General features: G+C 51.7%; 1 protein-coding gene across 3 annotated transcripts in view; it reads right to left on the bottom strand.

Moving 5' to 3' along the window:
- Positions 1–14,051, bottom strand: part of SLC22A23 (solute carrier family 22 member 23) — a 127,517-nt gene that overhangs the window by 89,711 nt on the left and 23,755 nt on the right. For 2 of the 3 annotated variants that reach the window (XM_043449759.1, XM_043449760.1), the window contains exon 2: positions 1,939–2,042. The exons of the other annotated variant lie outside the window; for it this stretch is intronic. In XM_043449759.1, the coding sequence (XP_043305694.1) occupies positions 1,939–2,042 (104 nt within the window). The remainder of the gene's footprint in view (positions 1–1,938; positions 2,043–14,051) is intronic. 3 annotated transcript variants of the gene reach the window in all.

The following is a 14,051-nucleotide window of genomic DNA, read 5'->3' on the forward strand; positions in this document are numbered from 1 at the left end:
CCTTCTGGGCACCCCTGGCCCACTGCCCCCACCCCCATGACCTTGGAGAAGGGGCTTCAGCTCAGCCCCTGGCTGCTTGCCAAGGAAGACCCCAAACTCTCCCGTCTTGGTCCCCGGGGCCAGTGTGTGATCAGGGAGGCGGAACACCACTGATGGGCAAGGCTTAAGAAACCACAAAACCACCTGTAAACAGCTTAAAACCACTGCAGATCTCGGTGAAAGCTGCATTTACTTTCCCTATTAAATCACTGAATCAGGACGCTAAGACCTTAGTCAAGTCCGTGATTTTAGGAAGAAGTGAGGTGGTTATATTACTCTTATCTTCCCAACCTATTTCAGTGTAGGTTCCTGGGAAACAAAATTCCTTGTGGTTAAAACATTGGGATTGGAGTGTCTTTTAGGTCAGTATAGCTCACTCTGAAAACCTTTAAAAGTTCAAGTATTTGGTTTGAAAAAAAAAACAAAACTGAAATCCTCATCCTTTTCCAATCCCAGTCCCTCCCCTCTCCCCAAAAAACCCACCACCAAACCCCACGTGAGGATGTCTGTGGGTTTCTACAGGTCACTCCCAGCATCTGTCTTCCTGCCCCGGGAGGATGCCCTTAAGAAGCACTTACAGATGATGATTCAGCAAATTCTGAACACATAGGCAATCGCACTTCATGTTAATGCAGGGAACACCCAGTTAGATGTCAGCTTTCGGGAAGAACTTTCCAGAACTTGAAAGTGGTCTCCCTGGGCTCCCCCCCGCGGGCACTTCCCACGGTGCCGGCCAGCGGCCTCAGCCGACCAGGACAGAGGGCACACCTCGGCCTTGAGAAGCCTGCTCCGCATCACTGCCGGCTTTATTAAGTCTGGGATTCAAGAGGCCCTGATTCGTAAATAAAGCCCCTTAAAGAGAAAGAACGTCAAGCGGGGAGGGGTCCCCGCACCTCTCCTCTTCGGCAGCCCTGTTCCCCGCGAGCCCCAGCAGCACTGGGCTACGGCCATGCTATTCGGGCGAGTCCCCACTGCCGACACAAGACCCATGACTCAGTCCATGCCCGTGGAGTCCGGCTCTGGGGCCGCGAGGAGCTTAGTTTCAAACGCCGGCTCTCCAACCCAAGGGCATCCGGGGATTTTACTTAAATGCATGTGCCTCTGGTTTTCCCCAGGAGATAGGGGTGATGCCAGTTTTCCACTGGGAAACAGGGGAGCTGTGCGGAGGGGCTATTTTAATCCACGGAGACACTCAGCACAGAGCCTGGCCACACAGGCGTCGGTGAGGGCGGGCTGCTAACGCCGTCACTCCTGCCACGGCGACCCGCGTCTCCATCCCACCCTCTCGCTCCCCCCGGAACCCTCACCTGGCCCCTCACCCGCCCAAGGAAAGCACATTTATTTTTGTCTCCCGTCCGCACCCCTCTGCCTGCCCTGCCCAGCCGCCACCCACAGGCCGTCCACTTTTCAAAGCCCAGCTCCCCGTGGACCTGCAGAAGCATCTCCTGGCCAAGCCAACTTACAGGGACGGTCCCTCTCTGAGATCTGCCCGCATCTGTCCAGTTCTCGAGTGTGAGGAGTCTGTCTGTCCTCTCCCTGTCTTTTGAGGCCCCTGGTCTGTCTATGCCTACCCAGGGCCCAGTCCTTAAAGCCTCGAAGCCACGTTCCCAGGCTCTTTCTAACCTCGCTCTCTCAGGAGATGGGCGGCTGGCTCCAGGCTGGTTTAGCTAGATTCTAGCAGCCAGGGAATTGCAATGAATTTAAATCCTTACTTCAAAAGGGTCTGCTCTGGGCACTGGCCAGCTCTCTCTGTCTGAACTCTGCAGGGGGCGGCTGCCCCCGTCAGCTCTGGCCCAGTGCCAGGGCTGGCGGGGGGAGCCTCGGTCGCGGCGAGCTCAGGCCGACCACGCCCCGGGAGGCTCCGGGGGGTTGTGGTGTGGCAGGCATGCGGGTACTTACCAGTCAGCAATGCATCCAGTTATCAGGTAGCCAAAGATTAATCCAACCAGTAAGGAGAACTTAGCGACATGGACCTTCCAGGCATTATCACACACAAGATCCCACTAGAGAGGGGCAAATAGAAAACAGGTCAGAGAGAAAGGCACACAGAAGCCAGCGTCATCAATCACAGAGCACGCATCTCTGTGGGCGGGGGTCGTGACGCCCTTCACAGGCTGCGTCACACGCACCACTGGGGGTTTCTCAGGGCTTGGAGAATCCAACAACGGGAACTATCACCTGGCCACAGGAGGCGGTGTGATGCTTTCGTCTGGGGCAGAGGACAGAAGTCTGCAGGGTCTGGTGCCCTCGTGACATCTGGGGGGGGTTCTCCCTCCATCCCGCGGGGAGGCAGGGCCAGGTGTCCCCAGGCACCGACGGCCAGCACACGCCCCGCGGTGGGAAGCCCCTGCCGGCTTCTGCACAGCGGGTCACAACAGCGCGAGCTCTGCGTCTCCAGCCCGGAAACCCCCCAAACTTCACAAGTCATCCTAACAGTTAAGACAGTTAGCGGTCAATGCTGAAATAGCCACTTGAAGCAGTCTTACATTTTCCTTGTCAATGCCACACGTTTCCCCATATTCCAGGCTAAAGCCACCTGCTCTACTTGGAGAGAAAGCCAATCAGTTGGTGCACACAACTTTTAGACTAGTTTTACATATAAGCTTTATTATTTAAAAAAAAATAGAAAACAGCCCTCCAATCTTTCCCTCCTGCTTTGGCAGAAGTGGGAGAAAAACGCACGTCCACTCTCTCCGAGTGACGTGTGTCCACGTGGAGCACAGGTGGGGACCAGCCCTCAGTCCAAGGGCAGCTGATGTCTGGGTCCGAGGGGGCAAACAACCGGGGTCTCCGCATCAACGGGCTTGGGGGAGAGCCGCGCCTCTGCACCGGCCTCTGCGGAGGAGGCACCAGCCGCCTGTGACGCCGTCCCCTGGACACACCCAGGGCCGGGCACCGCTGGCCGCACAAGTCGATCATTAATGACTCAGATTCAAGGGTTCTCTACTGGGTTGCTGTCCTCCCGTGTCTGCTCAGGGACCCCAGCAGCACCGTCACCTGGGAAGGCATCAGAAATGCACATTCTCGGGCCCAGGCCAGACCCCATGGGAGGTTTTGGAGGAAGCGTGGCGAGGCGGTTTAACAAGCCGTCCAGGTGACCGAGAGGCCATTCGAATTCGGTGAATGAGCTTCCCAGGCTGGGGCTCAAACAACAACCCCCGCCCCCCCCCGAGTGCAGGGGGTGGTCAGAGTCTCCAGGGAACACACCGGGCGGGGCTGGAGGGGCAGCTAAGGGGGCTTCTGGAGGCCAGCCTGGAAAACCAAACTCACGTGACCTGGTTTCTAGGAGCAAACGTATTTGTAACAACAAACACCTTCCACGGCGCACCCTGCATGTCTAACCCGGGACACGCAGCCTGAAGCACTGCTGAGTCACTGCATCAGGAGCAGGGCAGCGTCGACTCTTTGCCCCCCTGGTTTCGACTGGAGGCTGTTGGTCTTCTCTCCTCTCTGCCCTCCTGTGAGTCACAGCCCGGGACGGTCTGTACCCCCCGCCCCGCTGTCTGCCTTCTGAGGCTGCTCCTGCTGTTTTCCCTTCTCTCCTCGTGGCCCACAAGGTAACCGATCCACGGGGTACGAGCTGCATCTCCCTGCCCAGCTGGCCCTGCGGGCCGAGGAGAGGCTGACAGCCCCTGTGATCGTCGCAGCCCAGCGCCGTGGCAGCTCCCCACACCTCCGCCGGGCACACGCTTGGCAGGGGAAAGGCACGCCCTGTCCCAGGTGCTGCTGGGGGAGGGCGAGGGTGGGGCACCAGGTGCCCGCTCTGCCCTCGGTCTCCACCCAGACGTCCCACTGGGAGCTGATCTGAGGTCAAGTGATGCCCGCAGCACACCCTGCTTGTAGGAGCTGGCCAGGAGGCAACAGAGGACAGAAGCATTCGGGAAGGGGGAGGGGGGCTGCCACCACCGCTGTGCGTTCAAGCCTCCGAGCCACAACCCGACCCGGCCCTGGGCAGCCACCACCCAATCCGGCTGCTACCTACAGAGATGTCCAGGGCAACCTCTGTCAACTAGCAAGGCAGGAGCAGAAAACTGACCCGGGGAGGACACAGGCCCTCTTCCGCAGCCAGGAGGGAGAGGCGGCCGGTCAGCATGGCCTGCTGACGCCACGGCCCGCACCCCGGGGGTGGGATCCAGGGCAAGGCAGCCACCTGGCGCCCTGACCCCCTCATCCAGGTGCCAGGGCAGACAGCCTCTCTGAGTCAACAAGAAAACCGCCCCAGACCCCCGCAAGCTCCTCAAGATAAAGATCCCCCGCCTGGGGTCTGCTGGATACCCCCAAAGCCTGGAGGCCCCCCTGGAGGCACATTCCCTAAGCCAGGCGGGTGGGGCCGGGATCTCCTGTCTGACCTCCACATCTGATGAGAATAAAGTATGCTCAGATGGGCTACAATCTCGGGAGGGATTTCAGGAGTCTAAGGAAGCCTTGAGCTCACTCAGTTTCCAAAACTTGCCCCATTCCCAATAAGACATGGCTGGGCTCCCCTGGTGCCTCAGCGATAAAGCCTTCCCCTGCCGATGCGGCGGACACGGGTTCGATCCCTGGTCTGGGAAGACCCCACATGCCACTAAGCCCGAGAGCCGTAATGACTGAGCTGGGGCTCTAGAGTCCAGGAACCACAAGTGCTGAGCCATGAGCCCCAACTACCGAAGCCCCACGGGTCCTGGAGCCCACGGTGTGCAAGGACAGACCACTGCTCACCCCGCTAGAGAGGGTCCGCATGCAGCAGTGCAGACCCAACACGGCCAAAGACAAATACAAACACGGACAAAATTATGAGAAAAAATAGGGTACAGCAATCAGTCATTTCACCAAGCAAAGGCATGTTCAAAAAGTCTAAAATGCAAAACCAGGACGCAGGGGCATGGGTTTCCTCCCTTGAGGTCACCCGCTGCCACCTCCCTCTTCTCACGCCCCCACACCAATCACCAATCAATCACCAATGCCCAAGGGCGCTCCCTGCCCCCTGCGCGCCAGCACCCGCTCCACCCCGCCCGCTCTGCAGACAGCCTGTTTCATGGGAACCTGCAGGGGTTCACGCGCCACCCTTCTGCGGCGGGGGCCTGCGGGGAGGGCTGGAAAACGCCGCTTCCGGACTGCCCTCCTGCTAAGCTTTCCCACGTGGCTGGGGCTCAGCCGGTCATCTGCCCCTCAAAATAACCTTCCGCGGTAACCTGAAGCTGACTTCCGGGGTGACTGAACTAGGAAGAGAGTGAAGTGGGGGAATGTGGGAGCCCGCCCTCAGCTGCCCGGGAATTCTGAGTGCTGGTTCCACGGCCCGTCTCCCTGGGGTCCCCACCCCTGAACTCACATGGGGTCTCCACGCATTAACCCCTCAAACCCACTCGCTGCCTCAACAAGGGCGGGACCAGCCCTTTAGCTTAGCCCTGCGTCACTCCGGCAGCGAGTCTACCGAGGCCGTGGACGTGGAGCCGTCACGGCCCCGTCTTCCAGCCTGACGCTCGCTCTCCTTGCTGTTGTTCCAGGACCAGGGATGGTCCTCAGTTAGGGAACTGACCCAGAATGTGATCTCAATCTTAGCTGCCCATGGTTTTTTCTTTTTTTTTTTTAAGGCATTAGTCACAAAACATCTGGTAGACTGTTTAACCTACCTATACATTTCAAGGATAAGCTGAAAGAAAGAAAACTGATATTACTTTCTAAGGAATAAATCTAATTGCTTGACTTGCCAGAGGAGAGAAATATTCATCGAGGAAACTAATGAAATTTCTAAAGAAGATGGAAAATAAATGGGACGGGAGGAAAAGAATCTTATTTTCAGCAATAATGAAAACTCTGATAAAGTGAAATGCAAACAAGAACATAAAAAAAGACGAATGGAAACAGATTACTTATCCAATTTTGACGTAAAGAGGGGCTCCCTACGGATAAAAACTAAAAGAGGGAAAATTACCCAAGGAAAAGATGATGGATTTTATAAGTGGATCTGTTACTCCTGAGTTATTATTCATTTTACTTATTTAAAATCTCCTCATATCAAAAATAACATAAGCAATATTATAAAGACTTAAATTTTAGGATATATTGGAAGGGGATAGGAGTCTGCCAGCCCCTAGAAAGGCCACTTTGGCACAGGGGCGATCTTCATCTGGAGGCAAAGGAGGATCAGCAGATGCAGAAAGCAGCCTCCTCAGAGCCCCTCCACCTGCCGAAAAGCAGAAACTCCGGAGGAGTGGAGAGGGCCATAAACCCCCTCTCCGGGCAAGCCCCGAGGCCGTGAAATCAAAGTCGGCGCCAAGATGTGTCTGCAAACAACCTCACTGACAGATTAGTAGGAGTCTGGGACTGACATGTGGACACATTACTGTGTATAAAACAGTAAAGCAACAAGGGCCTGCTATACACCACAGGGGACTTTACTCGATATTCTGGAATAACCTCAACTGGAAAAGAATTTGAAAGAGAACAGGTATACGTGTAAAGGTAACTGAATCACTTTGCAGTACACTAACACAACACTGTAAGTCAAGTACGCGCCAATATAAAATAAAAACTTCAAAAAACCTCACGGAAACAACCCTCACCTTCCATTAGTCCCCCCCTCCCATATATTTACTTCCCAAGTCTGCTGCCCCTAAAAGCCCCAACTCTTCTCCCCCTTTTCTGCAGACATGTTGTCCTTTGTCAAGATGCTCCGTGAGCCCAAGCCCTGCCCATCCTTCTGAGCGCTCATCCTTCTGAGGGCTCCGTGTGCCCGGCTGCACTTGGCAGTGAACCCTGGTTCCCTCTTTTTCGGCCGCCTTCCCTCAGTCTAGCTGCCAGCGCCCCAGCCACAGAACCTAGGAGCATGGAAGGAAGAGATTTCCTCCTACAATAGCCAAAGGGTCACTATCCTCTGGAGAACGGAATGGCAATCCACTCCAACACGCTTGCCTGGAGAATTCCAAGGACAGGGGAGCCTGTGGGGCTAAAGTCCATGGGGTCACAAAGAGTCGGACATGATTGAGCAACGAACACTTACTATCTGTAGTCAGTATTTCCATAACAATATCGACCAATGCTCTAAGTTTCTGGTCAAGCATCCAGAAAATTAACAAAACATGAAACAAATGGTTAAAGGACACCTGGGAAATACCTCATTCCTCTAATGAAAATCAAAGCTCAATACTTTATTAACTAAAAAAAATTGTGTGTGTGTGTGTGCTATGTCAATTCAGTCATGTCCAACTCTTTGGGACCCCATGGACTGTAGCCCGCCAGGCTCCTCTGTCCATGGGATTTCCCAGGCAAGAATACTGGAGTAGGTTGTCATTTCCTTCTCCAGGGGATCTTCCCTACCCAGAGATCGAACCCATGTATCCTGCATTGGCAGGCAGATTCTTTACCACTGAACTACCAAGGAAGCCCAATTAAAATCAAAACTCAATACTTTATTAATATTTTTTTAAAGATTTTTTTTTATGTTTCCCAAAGATGCAGGAGAAACATAGGATCGAGTATGTGCTCGGCATGTAAACAAAGCCCTGAGTTTCTGGAAGGCTGTCTGGGAGCATGTATCTCGTGACTTGAAATCGTGACCACTCTTCCATCCTACCAATTGCTTTTCTTGGAACTTTTCCCCAAGGAGACCTTGAGGGCAGCCCTCGGATGTCCCGGTACAATGAGCCTCAGTGTTGGTCTCCTGTGAGAAATGAGACCCTGCCTGATGTCCAGCAAGACTGTAGAGCATGAGAACGTTTGCGTCTGAAAGCAGATGCTCCAGAAAGATGCTCCCAATACAACACTAGGAGAAAGCCTCGGCATAAAGGCCACGAATACAGGCGTGTTGGGCGAAAGTGTGTCAGTCACTCAGTCACGTCTGACTCCTTGCAACTCCATGGACTGTAGCCTTATTTTCAATTTTATACTTTTCTTGACTTCTCCAAAGTTTCTACAATTAATCGATAAGCCTTATAATGGGACAACAAATATAGGTAATGTTAGCTCCCACCCACGGAGGTAGAAGTGATGATGGTGATGAGGGTGAGACAAAATCATTAAAAATAAAAAACAACCAAAAACTTTTCACCTTTTCAGGAATATGCATTTTAACACAATCTAAACACTCAGGCTGGTTAGGAAAGTGACTGGAAACAAACTGAGGAACTTGGAAGATTACTGTGATGTTAATGTTGTTGTTGTTTAGTCGCTCAGCCGTGTCTGACTCTTTGTGACCCCGTGGACTGTAGCCCACCAGGCTCATGTTTCCATGGGATTCTCCAGGCAAGAACACTGGAGTGGGTTGCCATTTCCTTCTCCAGGGGAGCTTCCTGACCCAGGGATCGAACCCGCGTCTCCTGCACTGGTAGGCGGATTCTTTCCCACTGAGCCACCGGTGAAGTGATATTAATTAACATTCACTGACTAAAGCCAAAAACATTTTTTAGGGAACTAAATGAAAAATTTCCCCTAAGTTTCATCTTTGGAGCTGGAGATCCCCGGTAGAAACCACAAGGGCTTTTAACACACACATGTGCTCTAGAGCTGAGGAGTCAGTGGAGATGAAAGGAAGAGTTTCTGCTCAGACTACAAAGGGGATAACACTGCTGAAAATTTCAAAAGCTTGAATAAAACAGCATTCCTGACTGAGTTGTAGGGATTCAGAGAAACGCAAGGTCAGCATTCTTCTGCAACCTTTTTTTCCCCTGAAGCGGCATCTCACTGGTCCCTCGTGAACCGCCGTTTCATACTCTGAGGCTTCGCCCTGCTTCTCAGCTGGAGACTACAGACGTGGCAGACACACACACAGACACACTCACACACACTCACACACACACACACTCACACACTCACTCACACTCTCCACCCTGGAAGGCTGGTCATGTAAACTGGATCCATGAATCACTTTCGCTAAGATCAACTGTTCAACGGGTCTGTGTTTTTCAGTGGTTCTTTCTTTCTTTCTTTCTTTCTTTTTTAACCTAGCTGTATTTGGATTTTTCCCTAAAAGATTCTATCAAAATTCAAGAAAAACTGCATGTTTTGAAAACCCCAAACTATTCTCTGCTTCTTTTTGCCTCTAAGCTCATTCTGCAATTTTAGGAGATTGGCTACTGTCGACAGTAGCCAACAGAGCTGCCAATTAGGGCTGGCACTCTCAGAAGCTTCCTTGAATGACATAACAAACAACCTTGCCAGCGACTCTGGGAGGTTTTTCGTTTTTTTCTCTTTAGTTTTGCTTCTCTGTTTTTCATTCATTGCTGTTCCCCCTCACTTGGTGCCCCAAACTCAAACACAGTACACTGAGGGAAACTTCTGAACCAAAAATCTACTGCGAGCCTGCTGGCGCTGCACGGAAGAGACCAGCAAGCCTGAATTCCCCATGTGTGTGTGTGTGTGTGTGTGTGTGTGTGTGTGTGTGTGTTGGGGGGCACTATTCCAAAACCGCAGCACCAACGCTGGTAAACGTCTTCAGCCTCACGTGGTCTGCTGTGGACCGATGTAGTCATTTAGATTCATTGTAACGCTTGCTCAGTGATCTGTCCCTGTTATTTTTTTTCTCCCACCATTGACTCCAAAGCCTGCTGCCCTTTGGCTTCAAATGTTGCCATCAGGGGCTTTCCTGCTTCTGACTGAATTTGACCATTTTTTAAAGGTCTGGAAAAATAAAACCTCGTATTCATAGCACAGGGAACTATATTCAATATCTTGTAATAAACTATAATGTAAAAGAATTTTAAAAAATATATAATGATATAGTATATATAATGTATATATGTATTTGATCTCCTTGGACAGCAAGGAGATCAAACCAGTCCATCCTAAGAGAAATCAACCCTGAATACTCATTGGAAGGACTGATGCTGCAACTGAAGCTCCAATACTTCGGGCACCTGATGTGAAGAACTGCCTCACTGGGAAAGACTGAAGGCGGGAGGAGAAGAGGGCGGCAGAGGATGAGATGGCTGGATGGCATCACTGACTTGATGGACTTGAGTTTGAGTAAGCTCTGGGAGTTGGTGATGGACAGGGAGGCCTGGTGTGCTACAGTCCATGGGGTCACAAAGAGTCGGACACGACTGAGCTACTGAACAACGACGACAAATATAATGTGTGACTGGATCACTCTCCTATACACCTGAGACTAGCACAACGCTGTAAATCAACTACACTTCAATTTCTTAAAAAAAACAATTAACTTAAAAAGGAAACAGAAAATCATCTACCTAAACAGGCCCTGAGGAGTAGATGTAGGAGCATCCCTGGGCAGTAACACTCAATTTTCTTTTACTTTTTCTGAAAGGAAGCAAGGGGGTATACAGTCTAAGCAGAGGTTATGCTAGTGAATGTTCTGATTAATCTGCCATCACGCCCTGGACGGCACTGGGGACGCTGAATCTACAATCCTCAGGCAGCTGAGATGGCAGATGAGCAATGACCTTCCATCAGCCAAAACCTCAGAGTCTCTCCAAATGCTGCAGTGCATATTTTACTACCTCCAAGAAATGAAATTGACAGTACCCACTACATACTCAAAACAGCTACTGCAAAACCAGAAAATGAGGGAGGGAAAAAAGCCACCACGGAGAGTACTAAACCCGAGGAACTACTCGTGGCCTAAATGAAATCAACACACCGGCTTCTAACACATGACTGATATTAGTGACTGAAAGACTCTTAGATATTAAAAAGCTGTCTCATGTGTCACGAAAAGAGATCTGAGTATAATACAGTGCAGGAGCAAAAGTGAAAGTGAAAGAAAGCGAAAGTTGCCTAGTCATGTCCGAGTCTTTGCGACCCCATGGACAGTCCATGGAATTCTCCAGGCCAGACCACTGGAGTGGGGAGCCTTTCCCTCCTCCAGGGGATCCTCCCAACCCAGGGATCAAACCACAGGTCTCCTGCACTGCAGGCGGATTCTTTACCAGCTGAGCCACCAGGGAAGCCCCAGCAGGAGCAAAACTGGATTCTGTCATTTAAAACAGCCTCCCTAATTCTGGAAAGGAGCCAAGTGTTGGGACTGCTGGACAGCAGGGTCAGAGGAGCCTTGGAATGAGAAGGATGTGATGACCCCGGTGACCAACCCTGGAAGAACTCAGAGGCAGAAGGAAGAGAATATTTCACCTGTGAAGCTGCATGCCCGGCGGGCTGTGCCCTGACCCCTCTCCGCCTGTGAGGGGCCTCCAGGCCGAGCCGCCCTCACCTCTGTGCCCACGGCTGCCCCTGCCCCTGCCCGGCCAGGGCCCAGCCTCGCCCCGGCTCCACCCGCTCCCCACACCCGTCCGTTCACCTCCACGCACACCCGATCTTTCCTCAGTGCCTACTCAAAGCATAAAACTCGTTTCAGCCACAGTTCTTTAATAGGGACCATCACCTGTGGGTTGTAGAAGGCAGTCTTTCTGTACTGGTGGCATTTTTCCTTTGAAAGGGCACATATGACCTTTGTAAGCACACAGTTAATTACAAGGGGTAAAAAATTAGAAAGATGCAATAAATACACTTCTGTGTATTTAATAAAGACAACTGAGCCATCTCCTCTTCCTCGAGCCCCAGTTGGTACTCCTATGGCAACCTGCACTCAGGGTAAATGGCCAGACCGCTCATCAGAACGTGTCTCACTTGCCTGCGGTTTACAGATCTTTCCTTCTCCAGCTCGGGGGCTGGCAGCCCACAGCCCATGGCCCCAGCACGGCCCTGCCTCCTGTTCTGCGCGTAGTCTGATGGGCGTCCAGCTGCACGCCTTGGTCCATGTCTGATTCTGCTCGTGTGCAAGTGTGTGCGCAGAGCAGTGTGGTGGCAATGCAGACCACACGGCCTGCCAAGCAGAGAACATCTAGTATTCAGCCCTGCACTCGGAGAGTCTGCCGACCCCAGGACTGGACTGTGAGTTCCTGGAAGAAAGGGACTGCGTCTTCAGCCTCCAAGCCAAGGTCCTCAACGGGGCAAGACAGCAGCTGGAGCTGCCGCCCGGAAGTGGATGCGTCCGTTTCTGCAGGTGTCCACTGTGCCAGGGATCTTCTCACCCCTCCTCCTCTCTGCAGGGATTTCTTCCAATAGGATTCAAACAGTGGACACACAGTTTATGACGTCCACAGAGGCAATATGGCAGTTAAGTGCTCTGCCACATTTTCTGTTATTAGTCATTTTCCCCAAGGGAAAGAGAATTCTAGTTTTATTATAACAACCCATAGAATATTGGGGATGAGAAATTTAGTTAAAACAATGAACAATTCTTGCTTAATAGAACAAATCTGTTACGTAAATTAAGCATCATCTCAACATGTGTTGAGCACCCGCCATGGTCTAGGTGTCCTGTTGGCTGCTTTGACTAAGTGTCTCATTCAGCTGTTGGAACAGCCATACAACTCAGGGTTTATGACCAGTGAGCCCACTTTACAGATGAGGAAACTGAGGCTGAGGGGAAGCAACAAGACCAAAGTCAAATGGCTTCTCACAAGGTTATAAATCTGCGTCTGATTAAAACTCATGCTCTTTCCCCAACCATCAACTCAAAGAGACGGCTCTCATTCATGCAAACACAAACAATTCTCTGGCTTATATTATGTTGCTATAGGTTACAGCATCTGTCTTGCCAGGTATTCAGAAGACTTCAGATACATGGAAGCAAAGCATAACCATGGAAGCAGAACAAGTTTTGTTGCTACTTTATTGTTTTGATGACTAAACAAAAATAGCTGGTAACGTCCCTGTGAATAGCAAGGATGTACTCAAGGGCAGTAATTAAAAAGTAATATCCCAGTGTCTTATTTTTCATAAAATTTTAGTACCAAAATGCTGGGAAAAGTCAAGGTCAACATCCTGATTTTGAAAATGAGAAACCTGAGACCCAGAGAGGTGAAGTGACTTATTCAAGTCACCTGTGGCTGGGCCAGGACTCCTGGACTGCAGTCACCCCAGTCCAGGCTGCCGTGGAAGGTATCACTTCCTGACAGGTGACCCTAATCCAAACTGTCCGGGTCCATCACTGCTGAGCAGGACGAGGACATGTGGTCCAACTCCTGACCTCAAGGTCACCTGTCTGCATCACCTTTACTCTGGTCCAAAGGATTTTCAAAAGTTGACTCAACATTCTAATTGGGACCAACTTTTGGGCTTCTTGTCAAATAGTCATTTTTTAAACAATAAATGAATCAGAACAGAGGAGAAGCTAAACCAGTTTTCTCCGTTTCAACATCAGTCTAACCATCTTGAAAGAACGTGAACGATAGGTGAAGAGGCGTCTTCAGACGAGGATGCTATTTGCTTCGTCTGACTCAAATCAGAAACCAGGGCGGTTGTGGATCTAGATGATCGCCTTTTCCACGAGCACCGCTGACACCAACTTGCTAAACAAGCTACACCGATCCCTCAGCTGCTGAACTCTCAAAAGTTCTAGTGCAACACGATTTGGGGAATTTTTACCAATCTGGCCTTTTTCTTTGCTGCACTTGGGCTGGGCAACAGTTTACCAGGGTCTCCGAGGAAGAGCACTGTTGGATAAACAAGGGCACGGAGGAGGCCAGGAGTTCAGAGACCGACGCGGGGTGGGCTGGGCGGGGAGCAGCTGGCGCCCGGGAGAGGGTGCAGGTTCCCCGAGTTTTGGCTCTAGTTACTTGACCCGGGAGCGTTCCCTCAGCTCTCGGGGTTGCAACATCTATGACATAAAGGTCATAAAACTTGTAATATGGGTTTGTTATGAGTCAAAACTAATATAAAGCATGTGCCTGTGTAGTCTCTGGCACAAGTGATCACCGCTCATTAATTCCGCCCGCAGCCCCTTTAGGGCTTGTGTCTGCTGGGGACACTTGCAGGAGAGCTGATAAAGCTGCTTTCAGAAAGGCCGGGTACTGAGAGTCCGGGTCGTTCATGGGGCCTTACCCGAACCGATCCCGGCGGAGCGGTGGCACCAGGAGAGATGGGGCGAGGCGGGCAGAGATGATGCCCCTGGGGCACAGCCGTGTCCGCCACTGGGCAGGGTCTGCAGGGCAGTGGGCGCCAGGCCCCACGGGGTCTGCGCCCCTCACACCCTCCCCCTGAGCTCGGACGCAATGTCCTTCACTTCAGCAGCCACA

The sequence above is a fragment of the Cervus canadensis genome, chromosome 28 (assembly GCF_019320065.1).
Source record: "Cervus canadensis isolate Bull #8, Minnesota chromosome 28, ASM1932006v1, whole genome shotgun sequence".
Classification (NCBI taxonomy): Eukaryota; Metazoa; Chordata; class Mammalia; order Artiodactyla; family Cervidae; genus Cervus; species Cervus canadensis.